This window comes from Zonotrichia albicollis, chromosome 20 (genome assembly GCF_047830755.1).
Source record: "Zonotrichia albicollis isolate bZonAlb1 chromosome 20, bZonAlb1.hap1, whole genome shotgun sequence".
Lineage (NCBI taxonomy): Eukaryota > Metazoa > Chordata > Aves > Passeriformes > Passerellidae > Zonotrichia > Zonotrichia albicollis.
In genome coordinates, this window is record NC_133838.1 from 11,178,923 (window position 1) to 11,202,391 (window position 23,469).

Consider the following 23,469-nt stretch of genomic DNA (forward strand, 5'->3'; position numbering starts at 1 on the left):
TCCTGTTGGAGACTGAGCCACCTTCACCCCGTGCAGCTGCTGTGTTTTATTTTTTATTTCTGGGTGTTTCTCCTGTTGGAGACTGAGCCACCTTCACCCCGTGCTGCTGTTGTTTTTTATTTTTTATTTCTGGGTGTTTCTCCTGTTGGAGACTGAGCCACTTTCACCCCGTGCTGCTGCTGCTGTATTTTATTTTTTATTTCTGGGTGTTTCTCCTGTTGGAGACTGAGCCACCTTCACCCCATGCTGCTGCTGTGTTTTATTTTTTATTTCTGGGTGTTTCTCCTGTTGGAGACTGAGCCACCTTCACCCCATGCTGCTGTTGTTTTTTTATTTTTTATTTCTGGGTGTTTCTCCTGTTGGAGACCGAGCCACCTTCACCTCGTGCTACTGCTGTGTTTTATTTTTTATTTCTGGGTGTTTCTCCTGTTGCTGTCTTTTATTTTATAATTTTTTTTTGGTTTCTCCTCGTGCCTGGGTGTCACATTCTGGTTTCCATTCTGTGTCCCTGCCCTGTGTGCCGCCCTCCCCGCCCTCCTTAGCCCGTAGAGCCAGCAGCTCAGTGGAGCCTTCGCCTGGTGGCAGCACCAGCCTGGTGCCGTGCGAGCAGCGAGGAGGAGGAAGATGATGATGATGAAGAAGTAGGTGGAGCCTGCCCCTGGCCACAGCAGCAGTGCCACCCAGATCATCCAGTGCCACCCCAGCGCGGGGTTTGGGGTAAAACCCAGCCCTGGGTGCTCTGCTGGAGCAGGGATGTGCTCCTGGGCTGGATTGTCTGTGTGTGCACTGCGGGGCCAGGCAAGGACACGCCACCCACCTGCTGTGACAGCACGTGTGTCCCCTCCACGGGGCAGGGCGGGCACAGGGACAGCTCCTGCACGCTGCTGGCACTGCATGGACAGGGCACCACGGGCACCTGCTGGCATCCTGCATGGGACCGGGGCGGGAGCGAGCACAGCACGGCCCCAGCTGAGGGACTGGATGTGCCCAGATGGGTTTGTCGGCCCTTGTGCTCGGGGTGGCAATGCCCTTGTGCAGTGTCACCTCCCTGGAGCACCTTCCTGATGTCCCCTGCAGCCCTGGAGGTGTTCCCTGGGCAGGGACAGCTCTTTCCTTTGGCAGAGACAGATTTTCCCCTTGCAGGGACGGCTTTACCCCATGCAAGGACAGCTTTTCCCCATGCAAAGACAAATTTCCCCTTGCAGGGACAGATTTTGCCCCTGCAGGGACAAAATTTCCCCTTGCAAGGACAGTTTTCCCTTTGCAAGGACAGTTTTCCCTTTGCAAAGACAGTTTTCCCCTTGCAGGGACAGCTCTTTCCCCGTGCAGGGACAGATTTTCCCCTCAAAGGGGCAGATTTTCCCCTTGCAAGGATGGTTTTCCCCTTGCAAGGACAATTTTCTCCTTGGCAGGGACAGCTTTACCCCTTGCAAGGACAGATTTTCCCCTTGCAGGGGCAGATTTTCCATTTTCAGGGATACCTTTTCCCCTTGCAAATCCAGCTTTTCCTTGCTGGGACAGCTCTTTCCCTTGCAGTGGCAGCTTTACCTCTTGCAAGGACAGATTTTCCCCTTGCAGGGGCAGATTTTCTCCTTGCAGGGACAGCTTTTCCCTTTCCAGGGGCAGATTTTCCCCTTGCAAATCCAACTTTTCCTTGCTGGGACAGCTCTTCCCTTTAGGCTGGAGCAGGAAGGTGACTCGGAGCATTTGAGGTGTCCCAGCAGTTCAGAACATGGCAGTGGGCTGTGTCCCCCCACCATGGCTGGAACCAGATGGTCTTTAAGGTCCTTTCCAACCCAAACCTCCTGTGATTCCATGAAAATTCCTCATCTTGAGGCTGGGATTTGCTTTTGGTTGCTGCTCCTCCCGCTCCCGCTGATTCAAAGCCTCCCATCCCCTTTCCTTGCCTGTGGCTCAGCTGATGGAAACCTCTGGAAGTCCCTCAGCTTCAGCAGAGATGGGCAAGGCCCAGGGTGTCTCTTGTGCCCTTTCCCAAGGGTTTCAGAGGTACCTGGAGCAGGAGCCCCTTCCCAAGGGGTTCAGAGGAACTGGAGCTGCAGCCCCTGCCTTGTGTGGGGAGAGCTGAGGGGCTGGTGCTGAGCTCAGGGTTCCTCTGCCATCATGGGGACCTGCAGTCCTGAGTCCCCCTGTCCTGAGGCCCCCTGATCTGACTCCCCCTGTCCTGAGTCCCTCTGTCCTGCCTCTGCTTCCACTGGACAAACTGGACTCTGTACCTGTTTGAATCCACCTCTTTGCTGAATCCTCTTCCCAGCTTGTCAGGCTGTCCATGAGCTGGGCAAAATCCTGCCCTGGGATCTCAGAGGTTGAACCAGGCCTGGACACATCCTCAGGACCTCAGCAGAGATCTGGATCTCAGCTTCTTCCCACCTCCATCTCCCACCAGGCCATTTTAACCTTCTTCCAGCAGGACTGGAAGAATGACTTTATTCATAGCAATGACTTTATTCACTCCAGAGCAAGGCAGAGCAGGATGTGTGGGGGGCACAGGGGGGGTCACAGCAGCACGCTGACAGCTCCCAGGGGGGATCACTGTGCATGTGGGGTGCTGCCAGCCCAGCCCCAGCAGCAGCCTGACCTAAAAGTGCTGCCTGGTGTCTTTGCAGCCGCGTGAGAAGGGGCGGATGCGCTTCCACCGCCTGCAGAACGTGCAGATTGCCCTGGATTTCCTGAAGCAGCGACAGGTGAGGGCTGATAAAAGCTCATCCAGCAGAGCTGGGTGGTTTTGTGTGTTCTTTGTCTTGTCTGAGGCTTTGGGAGGAGTGCAGGAGCAGCCTGTGCTGGGGTGTGCCCGTCTCTGTGGCGCTGATGGAGGATGGGTTGCAGGGGGATTTTACTCTGTGGATTTTCCCCTGTGGGTGTTGTGCCTCTGGAAACCAGCCCTGCACACAAAAACCACTGTGAGAAAGGGACCTGAGCCCAGCTCTGACAAGGGGTTGGCAAATGTCATTTCTGCACCCCAAAAAGGCTCCCCTGGGGCTCCCTGGCAGATCCCTGCTGTGGGCATGGGTGGCTGTGGCACGTCTGTGCCTTCCCACCAATTTTTGGGGACATGTGGCAGCTGGCTCTGCCCAGCCCACACAGCCTTGACCTCGGGGCTCATGGACTTATTATCCCCCAGTTTTTGGAGGGCAGGCTCTCTCCAGCAGGGCTTTTGGGAGCTGCACAGCCCTGGGCAGATCCTGCCTGGAGCAGGGGGATGCATCCCGAGACTTGTTGCCTCCACAGCCCCAGGGGCTGGGTGTCCCGTTCTGCCTGTTAGGTCAGGTCCTCCTCACCGTGATGCTTCCAGATATGCCAAGGTGATGATGATGATGATGATGATGATGATAAATGGTACCAGTTCATGCTGGAGCAGAGACTCCTCTCCCTCGCTGCTGGCCCGAGGGCATGGAATAAATTTGAGCACATTCCCTACTCCAGGGAGGGCGAGCTGCCTCCAGCCCCCCTCCTCCTCCTCCTCCTCCTCAGCTCCTTGATAGAGACATTTTGCCAGGGGCTCTGGGGAACTTGTTTCTCCACTTGGATGAAACAGCTTTTTCCTTTGAAGTGTGGTGGCCTTGCTGAGATCTTCCCCCAGAATGATCCATGGGGTGCTGGGGAGAGAGGACTCCCCCTGGGAGGAGTGAGGGTGTTCCTGCCTTTATTAGAGCTGGGTTTTCAGTTAAAGCTGGAGTTACAGCTTGGCCATCCCCTTTTTGCCCCCTCTCTGTGCTCTGTAGCTGTTCAATTATGCACCAGTGCTCAGGGCTTTGGGGACGCTGCTCTGTGAGCTGAACTAAAGCCATTAAGTGCTGGGAAAGCACTTCAGGATGGAGAGTGCTGGAAACATGGAAAAATCCATCTCTGCCTCTTTGGGAAGCCCTGGGATCTTCCTGTGTGCCTGCTCCTCACTGGGGTGGCCGTGGGGACGGCGTGGTGGGGATGTGTCCTTGTGCTCTCCATGTGAGGCTGACGGGAAGCTTTAACCCCGTTTGCCTTTTTTTTCCAGGTGAAACTGGTGAATATCCGCAATGATGACATCACAGATGGCAACCCCAAGCTCACCCTGGGGCTCATCTGGACCATCATCCTCCACTTCCAGGTAGGACACGGGATTTTCTTGCCGTCAGGAGCTGTGGAATCCTTGTTTTTCTGTGTTTTCCATGGAGATGTCAGAGCATGGATGGGCCTGGAGGTTCATGGCAGTGTCATGGAGACCACGCTGGGAGAGCAGCAGCAGCTTCCCCTCGTCATTTGCATAATGAAATCGTTAATGATGGGTTGTGTGGTTTGTTGGCCGTGCCTGTTTGCTCAGCTGGAGTGTCTGGAGGAGAAGAGTAAATTTGGAAGGGGCCAGGGGTTTTATCCCAAGGCACTGCTGACCCTTGGGGTGAAGAACTTTTCACTGACATGGAATGTGTCAGCTGGGTGACAGCACAGGCATGGCAGAAATGCCCTGATCTGGGTCTGCCTCTGTGTGCTAGAGATGCTGTTGGAAAAGCAAATTTTGGGTCTTTTATGGCTTCAAATGATCCAATTGTAGCTCTGGTGGCTTCAGAGGGTGATGTATGGCCATCAGTGAGTTGGCATTTGTGGTTTGGTGGCTTCAGGGGGTGACCTGTGGCCATCAGTGAGTTGGCATTTGGGGTTTGGTGGCCTCAGGGGATGACCTGTGCCCATCAGTGAGTTGGCATTTGGAGTTTGATGGCTTCAAGGGGGTGACCTGTGGCCATCAGTGAGTTGGCATTTGGAGTTTGATGGCTTCAAGGGGGTGACCTGTGGCCATCAGTGAGTTGGCATTTGAGGTTTGGTGGCCTCAGGGGGTGATGTGTGCCCATCAGTGAGTTGGCATTTGGGGTTTGGTGGCCTCAGGGGGTGATGTGTGCCCATCAGTGAGTTGGCATTTGGGGTTTGGTGGCCTCAGGTGGGTGATGTGTGCCCATCAGTGAGTTGGCATTTGGGGTTTGGTGGCCTTAGGGGTGATGTGTGGCCATCAGTGAGTTGGCATTTGGGGTTTGGTGGCCTCAGGTGGGTGATGTGTGGCCATCAGTGAGTTGGCATTTGGGGTTTGGTGGCCTCAGGTGGGTGATGTGTGCCCATCAGTGAGTTGGCATTTGGGGTTTGGTGGCCTCAGGTGGGTGATGTGTGCCCATCAGTGAGTTGGCATTCGGGGTTTGGTGCTGCCAGCAGCTCGTTGGCCATGTGGCATCAGCTCTGTGGGATTTTCTGCATCCCAGCTCCTTGCCTTATCCCTGCTGGGCTCTTCCAGGCAGGACTAGTGTGGCTGTGAGGCTCTTAAGGAAGATTCCACTGGAAAATTGTATTTTTTGGAGGCTGGGCAGTGCCTCAGGGAGAGGCTTTTGGGGTCAGCATGGCCTGAGCTGGGTTTGAGGCTGCTGACAGGGCTCTTCCCAGGCTTTGGCCCTGGGAGCAGCCGGGGTCAGGCTCTGCATGCTGATGAGTCACTGTCATTCTGTGGGGCCCTGGCTGTGGCATCTCGTCCTTGCTGTCCTTGTGGTCATCCTGGTGCCTCATCCTGTTGCAGGAGAGGGACATCAGGAGGTCCTGGGTGCCCTCCATGGCTGGGAGGGGACACTGCCACCCTGGTGTGGGTGACATAGGAGCAGGGCTGGTGCTGGTGAGCCTGTGCATCCTGCTCCCACTGCTGCACTAACGGGATTTTTTCTGGGGTTGTAGCTCCATTGTGAACCTCTTAATCTCCCTTAGTGTCCCAGTGCTGCTGCCTGGGGGCAGGCGGCTGGGAGAGCCCCAGAGGGCTTGGGGATGGGATGGTGCTGCTGTGGAGCTCAGGCTCTGCCAGCTCTGTCGTGGTGAAGATGAGGAGGGTGCCCCAGTGCCCTGGGGGCTTTTCCTCATGTTCTGAGAGCTCTTGTGGTCACTGTTTTCCCTTAGTCATCTTCTGGATTGCGCTCCCTGTTGAGCGTTCCCTCGTTGAGCATTTCCTCACTGAATGTTTCCCTGCTTCCTGGGGCTCAGCTCAGTCCCCCCATCTTTATGTCCCCAGTTTTTTCCTCACCCCCGCTTTTGGTGCGTGTTACCCTGCCCTGGTCCCTCTGAGCTGGCAGGCAGAGTTGGGGTGCTCATACCCCTCAAACCCCTGCCCTGGGAGGCGTTTGGGGCAGGAACCACAGGGGAGAGGCAGAACTGGGCTGGGCAGCATCATCATCCTCCCGTTCCTGCTGGGACCCTCTGGCTGCAGCTCCCTGGAGCGATGCTGGGTCCCCAGGGCACCTCTGTGCCCCAAACTGGGTGAGCCTGGCAGCACATCAGTTGGGCTTTTGGGGCTCCCGGAATGAAGAATGAAGAATTAAGAATTAAGGAGCAAACCTTGTGAACTGGAGAGAAGCAGCCCTGCGGAGCATGCAGAGTCACTCTGACTCCTCCCTGCTTTTTTTTCTTTTTTTTTTTTCCCTTCCCATTTCTTTCCCACCCCTTCCTTTATTCTACCTTGGCCAACCTTCCTTTAGGTTTTGTGTTTTATCCCCGTCTTCCCCAGCCTCTCCCACTCCCCTCCTCGATTCCTGCTCCCCCCTGTTTGTGTTGGCAAGGGCCGTGCTCCAATTACCTCATATTTGGAGAGAAGGACGCCGCAGCCAATCCCCGCTCCCTCTGCTTTTAGGTCAAGTGATTTCTGAACTGCAGTGAGATGCTTTGAATTTGTCTTCTCGCAGCGCCCAGGCTGTAAGATGGCTGTCTGGAGCGGCGGCGGTGGCGGCAGGGCTGGCGGGAGGGGACGGCGACAAGGGGCGCTCGGTGGAACGCGGTGTCGGATCCGATGAAGCCCCGCTTGGGATTTATTCGGGAGCCGGCGACTCGCTCAGCTGCCTTCCTGCCGAGCAGCGGGAGATGGGGAATTCGCTGGGCTGCGTTAAAGAGCAGAAGGAAAAAGCTGCGGGGAGGAAGGCACCGCTGTCTCCCAAAAAAAGGGTGCGCTTCAAGCGGAGGCGGAGAGGGAAGAGCAGAGCGATGCCCGAGGCGGCCCCGCAGGAGGAGCCGCCGCCGCTGGAGGTGGCCGAGGATGAGGATGAGGCGCTCAAAGCGAAGGCATCCCCAAGGCAGGAGGGAGGAGAGGAGGAGCCCTCCGGCAGCCGGGACGCCGATTTGGGTGCGCTGCATCCCGGCGTCATCGTGCAGGTGAAGGAGCGCTTCCAGGGCGAGCTGCAGAAAGCGCGCCTGGTGCTGGAGCCGCAGCGGCCGGGTGTGGCGGGAGCTGCCCGGGAGGAAGGCACCACCGTCATCGCCCGCCTGCTGGACAACCCGGCCGACAAGGACTGCGAGAAGGCAGTGAGCCGCCTGGTCGAGCTGCAGAGGAGCGGCAGCTGCCGGGCTGTGCTGCTGCCGCTGCGTGCAGGGACCGATGGCCGTGCTGGGACACTGCTGTCCCCGGCCAGCACCGTGCCCGGCCGGGAACCAGCACCCAGGGATGCTTGGAAAGGAGGCAGTGATGAACCCGTGCCCGGCCCGGAACCAGCACCCAGGGATGCTTGGGGGAAAGGAGGCAGCGATGATCGCACCTCCAGCACCGCCTGGACCTGCTCCTCCTCCTCCGCAGCAGAGCCGGGCACTGTGTCCGAGCTGTCCACGCCGTCCCCCATGGTGGATCAGCTGGAGAACCCCAGCGTGGGGAGAGGCTCGGGGCTGCCGTCGGAGGGAGATGGGGCCGGGCCGGCGGCGTCCCGCAGCGCCTCGTCCCTGAGCGGCAGCGCGGCGCGCAGCTCCTCGGGGTACGGCAGCGAGCGGCCGGCCAAGGGCACCGCAGCTGCTGGGAGCACGGTGGCACCCGCTGATGGTGGCCTCAGGCTCGCTCCGGAGGGCCGGGCTTGCAGGGGGAGCTCGGGGACAGCCGGAGCAATGGTCAGTGTGTGAGTGTGCCCCCTTTCCGGAGTGGGGTGGGAGGATCTGGCTCAGGGGTCCCCAAATCCTGCTGGCTCCTGGGCACGGTCATTTCAGCTCAGGGAACCCAAATCCTGCTGGCTCCTGGGCATGGTCATTTCAGCTCAAGGATCCCCAAATCCTGCTGGCTCCTGGGCATGGTCATTTCAGCTCAGGGGACCCCAAATCCTGCTGGCTCCTGGGCATGGTCATTTCGGCTCAGTGGACTCCAAATCTTGGTGGCTCCTGGGCATGGTGATTTTGGCTCAGGGGACCCCAAGTCCTGCTGGCTCCTGGGCATGGTCATTTCAGCTCAAGGATCCCCAAATCCTGCTGGCTCCTGGGCATGGTCATTTCGGCTCAGGGACCCCAAATCTTGGTGGCTCCTGGGCATGGTGATTTTGGCTCAGTGGACTCCAAATCCTGCTGGCTCCTGGGCATGGTCATTTTGGCTCAGGGCACCCCAAATCTTGGTGGCTCCTGGGCATGGTCATTTTCGCTCAGGGACCCCAAATCTTGGTGGCTCCTGGGTATGGTGATTTTGGCTCAGTGGACTCCAAATCTTGGTGGCTCCTGGGCATGGTCGTTTCAGCCATGGGGCAATCTCGTGCTGTGTCAGGATGCTGGGGCAGAAAGCTCCTGAGGATTTTCCCCTTCACTATGAAAGTATCCCTTGGGGAGTGAGCTGTCCTGGCAGGGTGGCAGGATGCTGGGGAAGAAAGCTCCTTGAGGATTTTCCCTTTCCTCTGGGAAAGCAACCCTTGGGGACTGAGCTGTCCTGTCCCTGCTCCTGGCACAGCAGGCTGGCAGTGACAGCTCCTGGATGCAGAGGGTGCGGCTGGTGGCTGCTGTCACCACTGCCACTCGTGCCCTCAGGGTGTGAATTTGGGGTGTCTCATTCGTGCTGCCCGTGCAGGATGGATGGCAGCAGGATGAACATGGAGACCTGGGGGCTCTGCCTGCTCTGAGGGGTCTCCAGGAGGAGCAGGAGGGGATGGTGCTGTGTTTCAGAGCCCGTTGCTGCTTGCTGGTCGCTGTTTTGGGGGTGACAGCGTGGGCGAAGGTGTCCTTGGGTCTGGCCAAGCTGTGAATGCCCCAGGACAAGTGTGTGGTTCAAGGGGCTGTGGCCCTGATGCCTTTGCCAGGTTGGGGCCGCTGTCACAGCCACCATGTGGCCCTCAGCATCCTGCCACCAGTTGCTTGATGAACAAAGCTGATGCTGGAAGGGTTTGGCCCCAATTCCTGTGAGTTTCCAGTCTCTTTTCTTGCTGGTGCCTCCCTAAATCTTTGTCCTGTCACAGACATGTGAAGAAAGGAGGGTGGAGCTGGTGCCGCACCCTGCACCTCCATAAGCACATCTCTGGGAGAGTTTCCACCAAGGATGCTCTCAGGGAGCAGGCCCAGTGCTTGGAGACCCCCAGTGCTGTGACAGCGATTAAAAATAAAGGATTTCTCAGATCTGGGTGCTGTGAGTGCTCCTGGATGGGCAGCACTGCTTCAGAGCCCAGGTGGGGCACAGCTGGTGGGTGGGTTCACAGCAGGGTTAATTCTGCTCTTAATTAAGAGCCATCAGGTAATTAATAAAGAGGTGCTGAGCAGAGGGAGCTTTGTGGGTCCTCCCTGAAGGTGTGGAGGGTCCCATCCTGCTGCTCACCCAGCACATCATCCCATCCATCCCAGCTCTGCCAGCAGGTGCCTGCTCCTGACATCCCGGGGGAAAGGGGGAAAGGCAGCCCCGGGGCTGGAGGAGTTAAAGGCAGCTCCGGCAGCGTGGCAGCAGCTGACAAAGAGCAGTTCTATGTGTGATGAGCGTGTCAGGCTGGAGAGGGAGGTGAGCTGCAGCATACCAATGACACCGGCGGGGCGGGACAGACGCTGCTAATCCCGCAGGTCCCTGTCTGCTGCCTGCTCAGGGATGTCTGACAGCCCTGAGCGCTGCCAGCACCCAGCTGGAGCGTGTTTTGGGGAGGGATTTGGGTGTTTTCAGGGCTGGGTGCTGGCACACCTGCTCCCTGCAGTGCTGGGAGGAGGAATTTGGGGAGCAAACAGCATGCGTTGATTTTCTGTGAGCGCCCTGGAAAATCCGAGTGGCTCCCACCCTCCCCTTTGTCCTGCCCTTAATTAAGGGGAGGTAATTGTACCGAGTGGGGAGCTGGGGAGGGGAGGGTGAGGAGGAAGCCGTGCCAGTCAGGAATTTGCTGGCATGCGGGGACACGTGCGTGGCGTCACGTGCCAGTCTGGGACTCGCAGCCAGCCCTGTCTGAGGGGTCCGTGACTGGCGCTGCCTTTGGTTGGGAACTGGGTCACAGCACCCCCTGGCACCAGCACCCCCTGGCACCAACCAGGCAGAGAGGGGATGTCACATCCTTCTCCCCATCCCTCCCTTTTCCCCCACTGTGGAGCTGCTCAATGGCTGGAGGTCAGAGTCGTCCTCTCTAAATGTTTTCCCACTTCTTAAGTTGTTTTTTTTTTTATATCAGGGTGCTCCAGGTGGAGCTCTCCTGCCACACCTGCAGCCCCAACAAGAGATATTGGTGGTGGTCCCTTCTCATTGCCCACCCTGGGTGCTGCTCCAACATGGAGCTGCTCCATGGCTGGGAGTCAGGGAGAAACCTGTGTCCTGTCCAAGTGTTTTCCCACTTCTTGAGTTGGTATTTTTTATGCTCCAGGTGGAGCTCCCTGCCACACCTGCATCCCCAACAAGAGATATTGGTGGTGGTCCCTTCCCCTTGCCCACCTTTGGTGCTGCTGGGTGGCAGTGGTGACCATTCCAGTAGCCCCAGGTGTCTGAGGGTGCTGGTCAGCAGCAGTGAGAGTACAGGAGGGTGCACGGCATGTTTGGAGCAGGGAGAGGCAGGAAAGGACCTGCCTGGAGCCTCCTCTCGCCAGGACATGGTGTTCCCAGTGAGGTGTGTCCCTGTCTGTGGGGACAGGGATGAGGCACAGGGAGTGGCTCTGCTGGTTGTTGGGAGCTGGGGTTTGGAGCTGTCAGCTCGTGGCCTGGCCCAGCTGGGCTGGGCTGTGTGGCCAAGCAGCCCCTGGTGGCCTTGTGAAATGGGGTTGGAAAATGTCTGTTTGGATCTCCAGCCTGCCCAAACAGATCCTGTGATCCCTTCCCAAATTCCTTGGCCTTCCACAGGGTCCCCTCTCCCCATGGTGACCACATTGCTTCCTGCCCTTTCTGGTAGCCAGGTCTGGGGCAAGGAAATCCTGGTGGATTTCCCTGCTCCTGCATCCTCCCATGGCTGTGCTGCTTCCTTGCAGATCTCTGACATCTACATCAGCGGGGAGCTGGGGGATATGTCAGCCAAGGAGAAGCTCCTGCTGTGGACACAGAAGGTGACAGCAGGTTACATCGGGCTGAAGTGCACCAACTTCTCCTCCTGCTGGAGCGATGGCAAGATGTTCAACGCCCTCATCCACAGATACAGGTGGGCAGGGAGCAGCAATGGGAGTGTCAGGAGGGTGGGAGGAGGGATGAGGGTCTCCCAGGGGTCTCTGCCCACCACGGTGCTCAGTGATGGGCTGGAGTGCTTGGGGATGTGGCAGGGAGCAATGTCTTTTATACCTGGAGTTCTCTCTTCTGCCAGTGTTTTTTTCTGCTTCTTAAGTTGGTATTTTTTACAACAGGGTGCTCCAGGTGCAGCTCCCCTGCCACACCAGCAGCCCCAGCAAGAGATTTTGGTGGTGGTGGTAGCTCTGGAGGCGGGGGATACTTGGAATGAGCAAAAGACACATCAGGTTGCAGGAAAAAAAATCTTAATGGGGTTGGGGAGAGAGGCAGAAACAAAAAGCTTTAAAACTCTTGAGTGCTGCAGTGCTGCCCTTTTGCTCTCCATGAACAGCAGCACTTCCATCCATGCTTTTATCCAAGCATCTTGGAGGTCTCCCAAGCAGCAGCTAATCCTCTCCTGATTCCTTCTTCCCCAGCTGGCAACAAGAGGTTTTTCCTTGCAGTCTGAACCCTCTTCCCAAAGGGGATGAGACAGGGAAGTCCTGCAGCCCAGTCCCCTTGGAGAGGGGGGCTCAGACCACCCCTGGGAGCCACCCATGGCAGCGATGCCCACCTGGGATGCTCTGCCCTGCCCTCCTGGTGCTGGCTGTGACTCTGGGGTGTGTCTTGCAGGCCAGATCTGGTGGACATGGAGAGGGTGCAGATCCAGAGCAACAGGGAGAACCTGGAGCAGGCCTTCGAGATCGCCGAGCGCCTGGGGGTCACTCGGCTGCTGGATGCTGAAGGTGGGTGCCCAGGGCGTGACACCACTGCAGGGACATGCCAGCCTCTCTCCCCACTCCTTTCCTCACTGCCTTTCTGCTTCCCTCCTTCCAGATGTGGACGTTCCCTCTCCAGATGAGAAATCTGTGATAACTTACGTGTCTTCAATCTACGATGCCTTTCCCAAAGTCCCCGAGGGAGGAGAAGGGATCAGCGCCATCGTAAGCACTGCTGAGGGTTGGGAGGCTGGGACAGCCTTTTGGGGGGCAGCTGGGGGTTCTGGGCAGGGTTTGGGGAAGGGGCTGTTCCCTGTGGAAAAGTGCTGAGGAGAAGGAGGAGAACCCCATTATGGTGTTTGCCCTATGAACTGCTGGGGTGTCTGTAAGGCCACAGCAGGAAAAAAGCTGAGCTTAGAGAGAGCAACCGGCAAGGAGGATCCTCCTCCTCTTCCTCCTCCCTGTACCTGGGATGGCATCACAGCAGGAATGCCCTGGCACACGATCCACCCTGCAGCACCTCAGTTCTCTGTGGTTTGCCCACCAGCAGTGCTTGCAAAGACACTCTCGCCCCACAGGAGGTGGATTCGAGGTGGCTGGAGTACCAGACCCGCGTGGAGTCCCTCATCTCGTGGATCAAGCAGCACACGATACTCATGTCAGACAAATCCTTCCCCCAGAACCCTGTAGAGCTAAAGGTAGGTGCTGGACGAGGTCTCTCCTCAATGTGTGCTGTGTCCAGTGCTGAGGGAGGGGTGGTGGCAATCCCCAGGGTGGTTCCTGATGAGCCTTTCTCGTGCCAGGCACTTTATAACCAGTACATACACTTCAAAGAAACTGAAATCCCAGCAAAAGAGCAGGAAAAAGGACAGATAGAGGAGCTCTACAAACTGCTAGAGGTAAGGATCATCCTGGCTGGCCAGAGGCTGGTAGGTGGGAATGCTGTGCTTTTTCAGCAAGGCTGAACTGAGCTCAGTTCAGGTTTATTTTGGAGTGGAGAAGTGGGAACACCCCTCAGGATAAACCAGGCAGTGAGCAGCACTCTGCAGGAGTGGAGAGTGTCTTCCCTTGCTGGAATCTCAAGGCAGAGGTGGGAAATGCCATCCTGCTGATGTTTCCCCCAGGTTTGGATTGAGTTTGGGCGCATCAAGCTGCCCCAGGGCTACCACCCCAACGACGTGGAGGAGGAGTGGGGCAAGCTCATCATCGAGATGCTGGAGCGCGAGAAGCTCCTGCGGCCGGCGGTGGAGAGGTGGGTGCTGTGCCCCTGGCAGGGCCATCCCTGCTCCTTCCTCGCCCAAAACCCCTCCCTCACCTCCCTCTGTCCTTGCAGGCTGGAATTGCTGCTACAAATCGCTAACAAAATCCAGAATGGTGCTCTGAGCTGTGAGGAAAAGCTCACCCTGGCCAAGAACACGCTGCAGGCTGTGAGTGGGGTTTGCCCCTCCTGGTTTTATTGATTTGTTTGTTTTCCTGCTCTTGTTTTGTACCCATCTGCTCTCCTCTCTTCTGCCTGGCTTGGTGGGTTCCCCCTGGAATGTTTTCCTTTCTTTTCTGCCCTTGAGCCTGTCCCAGAGGTGCTGTAGGGGTGGTGGCAGATATTTGGTGATCCATGGATCACCTTGAGGACAAAGGGATGGGGAATGGTTTTGTCTCTGGGAATGCAGCAAGTGGGGCTGGACATCTGCAGAGAGGAGAACAGCCCTTCTAGAAAAGCTTGTTGAATATTTTTTTGTTGTATAATGAGGCTTAAAACCCCCAAAATCTGTTTTATTTGCTTGGTGGAAAGGACTCAGTGGCAGACCCTGGGTAGGGAGCAGGTTTCTGAAGAGATTTTCTTTGTTGTAGGAGAAAAGAGATACCAGGAGCCCCAGTGGGCAAGGAGAAGGGACCACTGTGGTGATGTTCACAGGGGTCTCAGGAAGAGGGAAGAGAATCTTGACTCCATGTTTCAGAAGGCTGATTTATTATTTTATGATATATATTATATTAAAAGAAAATGATTTGTTAAAACTACACTAAAGAATAGAAGAAAGGATTTCATCAGAAGGCTTGAAAGGAAAGGAATGGGATGATAATAACATTTTGTGATTGATTGGAGAGTCTGAGACAGCTGGACTGTGATTGGCCATTAATTAGTAACAACCACATGAGACCAATCAAAGATGCCCCTGTTGAATTCCACAGGAGCAGAAAATTATTGTTTCTAAGGCCTCTCAGTTTCTCAAGAGAAAAAATCCTAACAAAAAAGATTTTTCATAAAATATGTGTGTAACGGACCACCACCAATATCTCTAGTTGGGGATGCAGGTGTGGCAAGGGAAGCGCCACCACCAAAATCTCTTTTGGAGCTGCAGGTGTGGCTGGGGAGCTCCACCTGGAGCATAAAAAAATACCAATTTAAGGAGCAGAAAAACACTTGGAGAGGAGCTCTCTGCCCTCCAGCCATGGAGCAGCTCCGTGTTGGGGGAGAAAGGAAGGATGGGGGAGAAGGATGTGCCATGGGGCGATGACAGGAGGTGCTGTGACCCAGCACCCTGTGACTCTCAGCCCCACTCAGGGCTGAGGGGGCTCGTCCCTGAGTGTCCCCTGTCCCCTCAGGACGCTGCTCACCTGGAGGCAGGCCAGCCCGTGCAGCACGAGGCCGACGTGGTGGCGTTCCTGCAGGAGAGCGAGGGGCTCATCCGCCAGCTCCAGGTGGACGTGCAGATCCTCCGCGACGAGAACTACTACCAGCTGGAGGAGCTGGTGTTCAGGTGGGCTTGAGGAGCTTCCTCAGGGGCTGCACAGCCCCTCTGTGTGGGGCACATCCCCTCGGGGGCTGCGCAGCCCCTCTGTGTGGTCACAGATTGTTGTGGTGTTTTGAGGGTTCCCAGGATGAAGTGAGTGATAAGAATTGACACCCAAGTTGTCAGAAGGCTGATATATTATATTATATTATATTATATTATATTATATTATATTATATTATATTATATTATATTATATTATATTATATTATATTATATTATATTACATTACATTACATTACATTACATTACATTACATTACATTACATTACATTACACCATATTATATTACACCATATTATATTACACCATATTATATTACACCATACTATATTATACCATACTATACTATACTATATTATATTATACCATACTATATTATACTATATTATACTATACTATATTATACCATACTATATTATACTATACTATACTATACTATATTATATCATACTATATTATACTATACTATACTATACCATACTATATTATACTATATTATATCATATTATATTATACTATACTATACTATACTATATCATATTATACTATACTATATTATACTATATTATATGAAAATAATACACTAAAACTATACTAAAGAAAGAGAAAGAAGACATCAAAAGCTTAGACAATAAAAACTCATGACTGACCAGAGAGTCTGACACAGCTGGACTAGGTTTGGTTATTAAGTTAAAACAATTCACATTAAACCAATCAAAGTTGTTGGTAAGCAACCCCCAAACCACATTCCCAGCAATCCGATAATTATTGTTTACATTTTTTTTCTGGGGTTTCTCAGCTTCTCAGGAGGAAAATCCTGGCAAAGGGATTTTTCAGAAAATATGGTGATTCACATGTCCATCTCCTTACCTGATATATGGTCACCTCCAGCTAGGTCTCATAAGCTCTTGAGATTTATATTGCACCAAGATAGCTCAGCTACCTTAGAACATATAAAATCAGCAGGATGGCTTCTGTGGGAGTGTTGGAAACAGAAAAGTTTTAATAAAAGGCAAAATAACCAAACTCTTCACAGAGAAAAACCGAGCCAGGTGCTAGAGGTTCTTGCTCCTGGTAAAACACCTCACAAAAGCCATTAGTTTCTTTGTTCTCTAAAAGTTCTCTCTTTGTTCTCAATTAGTTTATTTCTTCTCTTTTTCTAGTAAATTGCTTAGGTGGAACTTTTTGGCTTCTGTCTAATTGGCCATCCTTAAGTTTGAGGTGAAGTCCCCCAGGTCCTGTGAGGTGTCTTTACCTAATCAAGGAGAGAAACTTCTGGGTTTTTTTTCCTTTTATTGGAGACCAAGGATAGTTTTGTCACTCTGTGACACATTCCCATCCTTATCCACTCCTTTCTTGCTCCCCCAGGACCATGAGGCTGAAGGACGAGCTGGTGACGCTGAGGTTGGAGTGCACCAACCTGTACAGGAAGGGCCATTTCTCCACCCTGGAGCTGGTGCCCACGTCCACGCTGAGCACCACACACCCCAAGGGCGAGTCCCTGACCAAGGGGCTCCACACCTCCTCGGCCTCCTGGTTCAGGAAGCCCATGACCAGGACGGAGCTGGTGGCCATCTCCTCCTCTGAAGATGAAGGCAGCCTTCGCTTCGTCTACGAGCTGCTGGCCTGGGTGGAGGAGATGCAGGTGAGGAGATGCTGGGCCAAACCTGCTGCCTGTGCTCAGGCTGATGGGGGAAGCTGCCCCCAGGCCTTCTCCTGCCTTTATCTGTGAATAATTGCTTTGGTGGCTTGTAGTTTTTGGAGATCTGAGACTTCTGTCTGGATCTGGGTTTTCTCTCTTGTGGTCTTCCTGGCCAGTTGGGACCATAGGAGCCTTTCAAAGCTGGAGATGGGTTTTCTCTCTTGTGATCCTGCTGGTCAGTGAGGATCACAAGAACCTTTCAAAGCTGGAGTTGGGTTTTCTCTCTTGTGATCCTGCTGGTCAGTGAGGATCACAAGAACGTTTCAGAGCTGGAGTTGGGTTTTCTCTCTTGTGATCCTGCTGGTCAGTGAGGATCACAGGAGCCTTTCAAAGCTGGAGATGAGTTTTCTCTCCTGGGGTCCTGCTGGCCAGTGGGGACCATAGGAGCCTTTCAAAGCTGGATCTGGGTTTTCTCTCTTGGGGTCCTGCTGGTCTCTGGTCACCTTTCAAAGCTGGAAGCAGATCTGTGCTGATGCACTCACTTGGTCTTACGTGGGTGGGAAGCTTGGGTAGGATGTCCCAGAAATATTCAGAGTTGGAGCACTGGCTTAGGATCTTTTACCAGCACTGGGAGGTGTTTGCTCCCTCTGGGGTGACCTGGGAGGATCCTGGTGATCTTCCACCAAGACTGGGAGGTGTTTCTTCCCTCTGGGAGGATTCCTGGTGTCCCTTTGAGAGCAGAATGAGCAGTGCTGACCTGACCCTCTTGGTTTCAGATGAGACTGGAGCGGGCAGAGTGGGGCACTGACCTGCCCAGTGTGGAATCCCAGCTGGAGACCCAGAGGCACATCCATGCCAGCGTGGAGGACCTGGGATCCAGCGTGAAGGAGGCCAGGATGTATGAGGTATGGTGGGGGACACCAGGCATGGGAAATGAGGGCTTTGGGATCAGCCCTTGTGGGTCACATTCCTGGGACAAAGAAGATTTTTAAGGATGGAGCTTCTGGGTTGATGCACTGAGCCATCCTCTCCACCCTCCCCTTCCTCAGGCAGAGCTGTGGAGGAAGATTTGGGGATGGGGTTCTGGATGATGCTGTCCTGTGGTGGGTAACAAGAACATTTCTCATCCTTCAGGGCAAAATGTCTCCGAATTTCCGCGCCAGCTACACAGAGACACTGGGCAAGCTGGAGACTCAGTACTGCAAACTGATGGTGAGCCTGGGGGCCCTCCCTGCTCCTAGGGTAGGGAGAGGGGGGAAAAACATCAGGAGGAATAATAAACCATTCTTGTGTCCAGGAAACCTCGAGCTTCAGGCTGAGGCACCTGCAGAGCCTGCACGGATTCGTGTCCAGGGCCACTGCTGAGCTGATCTGGCTGAATGAGAAGGAGGAGGAGGAACTGGCCTACGACTGGAGTGACAACAACCCCAACATTGCAGCCAAGAAGAATTACTTCTCGGTGAGTGCTGGGAGGGCAGGTGCTGCTTTTGGTCCTCTGTGGAGCCCTCAGCTCCCGACAGACCCAAAATCCTGAGGCTGAATGCTCCCTCCCAGCTCCCCGAGCTTGTTGTGCCTGAACAGAGCTGATGGAAGCTCTCCCCAGAGCAGGAAGTGAAATGAATGTGTGTGTTCAATTGAATTGCAATCAAAAAGGCATCAAAAGATGTATTTTTAGCATTATTTTAGAGCTCAAGGCGTCTTGAACTAGCGGGGGCGAGGGGGGTGAGTCTGAGCCAAAGAGGAAAATTGATTCCTCTTTACAGCAGTGTAAACAAATTCCCATCTTTCCACAATCACTGTGTGAAGCTGAAGAGGTCCCTGGGCAGGTTTCCAGTGCTTGTTTGGCACACTGGAGGCAGATTCCTGTTGGGAGCGGGGCTGTGGTGCCATGCTGGATTCCCTGGCATCCACTGGTACCTCCTTTAGAACTTCCACGCTGTGTTAGTTGGACACAGGGTCTGACTGGTGTCCCAGAGCTGAGATTTGAAGGCTTTCCCTCCTGCAGGAGCTGACAGCAGAGCTGGAAGAGAAGCAGGACATCTTCCGTTCCCTCCAGGACACGGCTGAGCTGCTCTCCCTGGAGAACCACCCTGCCAAGCAAACCGTGGAGGTGAGCAGGAGCTGTGGGGCTCCCAAGGGTCAAATCACCTCAGCTGGAATTAAAAGACTCACTGCCTCGCCCCACAGTGCCTGATGGAGTGTTTTATGGTGGCAGGACATCAGTGCAGTGATAGAGTTTTTAATTTTGGGAATTGGCCATTCCCCAATAATCGCCACCTCAAACTGGGACAGAAACACACAGAGAATGAGCCTGGCAGGGCTGTGGGGTTCCCAAGGATCAAATCACCTCAGATGGGATTAAAAGACTCAATGCATCGCCCCATAATGCCTGATGGATTATTTTGTGGTGTCAGGACATCAGTGCAGTGGTGGAGCTTTTTAATTTTGGGAAGTGGCCATTCCCGAATAATCGCCACCTCAAACTGGGACAGAAATACACAGAGAATGAGCCTGGCAGAGCTGTGGGGTTCCCAAGGGTCAAATCACCTCAGATGGGATTAAAAGACTCACTGCCTCGCCCCACAGTGCCTGATGAGGTGTTTTATGGTGGCAGGACATCAGTGCAGTGGTGGAGCTTTTTAATTTTGGGAAGTGGCCATTCCCAAATAATCGCCACCTCAAATCAAGACACAAACACACAGAGAATGAGCCTTTCCCACAGAGAGGCGATGCAGGGAATGGCCTTGGTTTCCAGGGACACTGGTGGTGAAGCAAAGGGCTGTGGGAACCGTGGGGTTGAAAGCAAAACTGTTCCTGCCTCTGGCACCATGGGTGACATGGGGACACTGAGGCAGGGTCTGCCATCTCCTGTGTCCAAACCCTCCTGGCTGCAGCCAGATTTTGGTCATTTCTGTCCCTCCCTCAGGCTCCTGTGTCCTTGCTGTGCCCCTGCTGGCTGTGAATTCCCTATTCCAGTGCTTTTTGCTGTGTTTTCCACAGGCCTACAGTGCTGCTGTGCACACCCAGTGGCAGTGGATCAAGCAGCTGTGCCTGTGCGTGGAGCAGCACGTCAAGGAGAACGCTGCCTATTTCCAGGTATTTGAGGCCAAATTCCCTCTGTCCCATCTGCTGAATCCCACTCCATGAGCTCCTCACACTGCTGTTGTCCTTGATGAAGAGGGAAGAAGGGATTTTTTTCCTCTGGGATATCTGTTAGCTGCTCTCTGGGCATTTCTAGGGGAAAAAGGGATCAACAATTCCCGGTAGTTCTGCTCATCCGGCTGGGATGATCCTGCCCTAAATCCAGAGCAGTGTCAGGAGCTGCTGGCTGAGCCTTTGGGGTGCTCCTTGCCTGTCTCCAGGGGATTTATCCAGGTTCCTGTGACCCTTTTTGCCTTGGCAGTTCTTCAGCGACGCCCGGGAGTCGGAGACGTACCTGCGCAACCTGCAGGACTCCATCAAAAGGAAATATTCCTGCGACCACAACACGAGCCTGACACGGCTGGAGGACCTGCTGCAGGACTCCATGGTGGGTCCTCTGACACCCCAGCACCTGCTCTGCTCCACAGGGACACCTCTTTGCTCCCCAGGGAGAACTGAGCTCTTTATGCCCACAGCTTGGTGGGATGTGGTTTGTGTTCCGTGATGGGGTTCTTGGGTGAGGGAAGAGATGAGGATCTGACTCCATGTTTCAGAAGGCTTGATTTATTGTTTTGTGGTAAATATTACATTAAAGCTATGCTAAAAGAGTAGAAGAAAAGGTTCTCATCAGAAGGCTGGCTAAGAATAGGATAGGAAAGAATGATAACAAAGGTTTGTGGCTTGGGCTCTGTGTCTGAGATCACTAATCACAGATCTACCTGTTGCATTCCACAGCAGCAGATAACCATTGTTTACATTTTGTTCTTGAGGCTTCTCAGCTTCTCAGGAGGAAAAATCCTAAGGAAAGGATTTTTCATAAAAGTTGTTTGTGACAGTGTTCCTTTGGTGTGTGTTCCACCTCAGGCAGTGATTTGCTTGCCCTTGGAGCTGCTGATTGAGCTGCAGCTGTGTGGTGGAGCTGGAGTTGGCCACTGTCATTCAGAGGCACCATCTGCCCTCTCTGTGTCCTCAGGGTGAGGAGCAGGCTGTGCAAGATCACAACCTGAGCTGCTCCTGCCCCAGCCATGCCCATCCTGCTCGAGTCCTGCTGACAAATGAGCCCTTAGGGTGCTCCTGCTTCTGCTTTGGAGCTGGTGCAGCAATGCCTGCTCTTTATCCAGCCCAAATCCTGTGCTAATCCATGCTGCTGGATGCGGGGAGAGCCAGGGCAGCCTGGCTGATCTCTGAACACGTGGCCTGGCTTAGCTGAGCAGAGCAGAGCCCAGGCCGTGGCACTGTCACCTTTTTTGCCTGATTTGGCCTGAAAAAAACCAACCAAAAAACAACCCCCAAGGAGCAAAGCATCAGCAGGGCCAGGGGAGGATTTGGGCTGTGGCTGAAGTGCTGAGCTGTGGTGGCAGGGCCAGGAGGGGACACTGAGGTGTGGAGGCAGGTGGTCACCAAGAAGGGCACAGCAAGGTGTCCCCAGTGGCTCTGGGGTGCCCTAACTGGGGGTGATGGGTGCATCAGCACTGGGGGCTCCCCCATCCTCTCTCAGGGTTCTCCTGGCCTGTTTCTGGTGCTGCCAGGACCTGGAGCAGCCAGGGGCTGTGTTTGGGAGCCCTGGCACATCTGGGGTGGGAGAGGCTCTTCTGGGCAGCCAGAGAGTGGCCACAAACCCAGGGCTGGGGCAGCTGCCCTGAGCTCAGCTATATTACTCTTTCTTACCTAATAAGTTAAAGTTGTATTTCTTCCAATCATGCTCCCTGGGACAGGCACAGGTAGTTTATTTAATCATTTATTCTTTTATTTAAATTTTATTTAATTTGAATTTTTTTTAACCATTGAATTCTCCTCCACTGTCTTAGCACACTAACCAACCCCAGAGTACCAAGCATGAGGGAGAACCTTTTCTGGGATCCTTTTTTTTGAAACCTTTGCCACAGCCAGCAGGGGCTGAGCTGTCACTACTCGCACGAGCTGCCAGTGTTGTGATCTGCACATGTCTCCAGAGGCTGTTCCAGGGGAGCTTTGCCACCATTCCCCTCCTGGTTGGTGCCATCACCACACCCAGCAGGGATTTGTAGGAATAAAGTTTCCTCCTTGGGCAGATTTCTCCCCAAAGCCAGAGGCCTGTGCGATTGCTCCACCCTGAGCCCTTTCTCCTGAGATGTTTGATCCCCATAATTCATCATCTCCCATTCCAGCCATCGGTTTAAACACCTTTTCATCCTTTGCTTTAGAGAGGGAGCATGCTTCCCTGGGCTCTCCTGCAGGCAGCCAAACATCCTCAGCTTTGGGCTGGGCATTGTCCTGCTCTCAGCCCCTCACAGCTCCTGCGACTTTGTTTTGGTGGATGTTGTGTTCTCTCTCTTATTTTTACCCTTTTGAAAGGAAACATTTTCTTGTCCTACCAGCCAGCGAGGCAGAGGCGTGCATGTGGCTTTGCAGGGCAGTGGGAGTAGCAGTGATGCCCCATCCCATCTCCTGAGCCCTCTTCCCACCTTGGGAGCCTCCTGAGGTGTTTGCTCAGCCCTTGCAGGCCAGCACTGGGGTGGGGGCGAGCTGAGCAGCCTGGCACAGACCCTCCTTGAGCAGCCCATGCTCCTTGTCCCTGCCAGGATGAGAAGGAGCAGCTGATCCAGTCCAAGAGCTCCGTGGCCAGCCTGGTGGGACGCTCCAAGAGCATCGTCCAGCTGCGGCCCAGGAACCCAGAGCACGCCGTGAGGAGCACCATCCCCATCAAGGCTGTCTGTGACTACAGGCAGATCGAGGTGAGGGCTGCCAGGGTGCTGCTGGCACTTGGGAAGGGAAGGCAGGGACAAAGAGTGACACCTGGGGTGGTTTGGGATGAGAGCTGTAGGATTTGTCAATGGGAAGCAGGAGGGGGAAGGCAGGGGGAGGGAAACAGCACGGGTGTTTTTCCTGGAGCACATTTCCACGTCTCAGATTTATTCTGGGCAGGAGCTGGAGTTTCTTTCCCCTTCCAAGGAGGATGGGCTTCATCATGCAGAGCCAAACAAGCCCGTGGGTGGCAGCCAGCTCCTCCCTGTGACTCCCCTGTCCCTTCCTGTCCCGGCACTGCCTGGCACCACCCCAGGCTGCTGCTCCATTAAAACACATCCATCTGTGCATTTCTGGGAGCTGGCTCAGCCCCAGGGCAGGGGCTGGCAGCAGGGACGGGCGTGCACAGCCCTGCTGCTGGTTTCTGATGGGTGCTGGTGCTGTTGCAGATCACCATCTGCAGGAACGACGAGTGTGTCCTGGAGGACAATTCCCAGAGGACCAAGTGGAAGGTGATCAGCCCCACAGGGAACGAGGCCATGGTGCCTTCTGTCTGCTTCCTGATCCCCCCACCCAACAAAGAGGCCATCGAGATGGCCAACAGGTAACTTGGGGACAGGGATGGTGGCTTGGGAGGGGACAGGTTTGGGGTGGGGATGGAGGTGTGGGAGTGGTTTGTGGTGAGGAGAGGAATCCTTCTGCAAACTCCACTGCAGAGACTGCTGCTGTAGCTCGCAAAATGAAAAAAATGACAAACTGGGAGGAGGGATCCCCTCAGGGATCTCTGGCACTGAACAGCAGGAGCGTCACTCCCTGTGTGGTGCCAGACTGGGGTCACTGGACTGTCTGCCAGGGATGGCTGGAGGATTAACAGGGTCAGGGCTGGGTTTGCTGGGCTGATGGAGCTGCTCCTTTCCCCTTGCAGGGTGGAGCAGCTGTACCAGAAAGTGATGGCTCTCTGGCACCAGCTGCACATGAACACCAAGAGCCTCATCTCCTGGAACTACCTGAGGAAGGACATAGCCCTGGTGCAGAGCTTCAGCATGGAAAAGGTACAGAGGAACT

At 54.6% G+C, this 23,469-nt stretch overlaps 1 protein-coding gene across 22 annotated transcripts in view; it reads left to right on the forward strand.

Annotated features, from left to right (window-relative positions):
- MACF1 (microtubule actin crosslinking factor 1) overlaps positions 1 to 23,469 on the forward strand; it is a 155,071-nt gene that overhangs the window by 40,571 nt on the left and 91,031 nt on the right. For 8 of the 22 annotated variants that reach the window (XM_074555821.1, XM_074555831.1, XM_074555830.1 and 5 more), the window contains 20 exons: positions 2,625 to 2,702; positions 4,010 to 4,102; positions 11,158 to 11,324; positions 12,020 to 12,132; positions 12,224 to 12,330; positions 12,684 to 12,803; positions 12,909 to 13,004; positions 13,230 to 13,357; positions 13,439 to 13,532; positions 14,707 to 14,861; positions 16,266 to 16,542; positions 17,316 to 17,444; positions 17,674 to 17,751; positions 17,837 to 17,998; positions 18,545 to 18,649; positions 19,540 to 19,635; positions 19,943 to 20,068; positions 22,242 to 22,394; positions 22,854 to 23,008; positions 23,330 to 23,456. In XM_074555821.1, coding sequence (XP_074411922.1) covers positions 2,625 to 2,702; positions 4,010 to 4,102; positions 11,158 to 11,324; positions 12,020 to 12,132; positions 12,224 to 12,330; positions 12,684 to 12,803; positions 12,909 to 13,004; positions 13,230 to 13,357; positions 13,439 to 13,532; positions 14,707 to 14,861; positions 16,266 to 16,542; positions 17,316 to 17,444; positions 17,674 to 17,751; positions 17,837 to 17,998; positions 18,545 to 18,649; positions 19,540 to 19,635; positions 19,943 to 20,068; positions 22,242 to 22,394; positions 22,854 to 23,008; positions 23,330 to 23,456 — 2,559 coding nt within the window. Of the gene's footprint in view, positions 1 to 542; positions 642 to 2,624; positions 2,703 to 4,009; positions 4,103 to 6,457; positions 7,876 to 11,157; positions 11,325 to 12,019; positions 12,133 to 12,223; positions 12,331 to 12,683; positions 12,804 to 12,908; positions 13,005 to 13,229; positions 13,358 to 13,438; positions 13,533 to 14,706; positions 14,862 to 16,265; positions 16,543 to 17,315; positions 17,445 to 17,673; positions 17,752 to 17,836; positions 17,999 to 18,544; positions 18,650 to 19,539; positions 19,636 to 19,942; positions 20,069 to 22,241; positions 22,395 to 22,853; positions 23,009 to 23,329; positions 23,457 to 23,469 lie in introns of those variants that run through there. The other 14 variants (XM_074555820.1, XM_074555823.1, XM_074555815.1 and 11 more) reach the window with 5 other exon arrangements.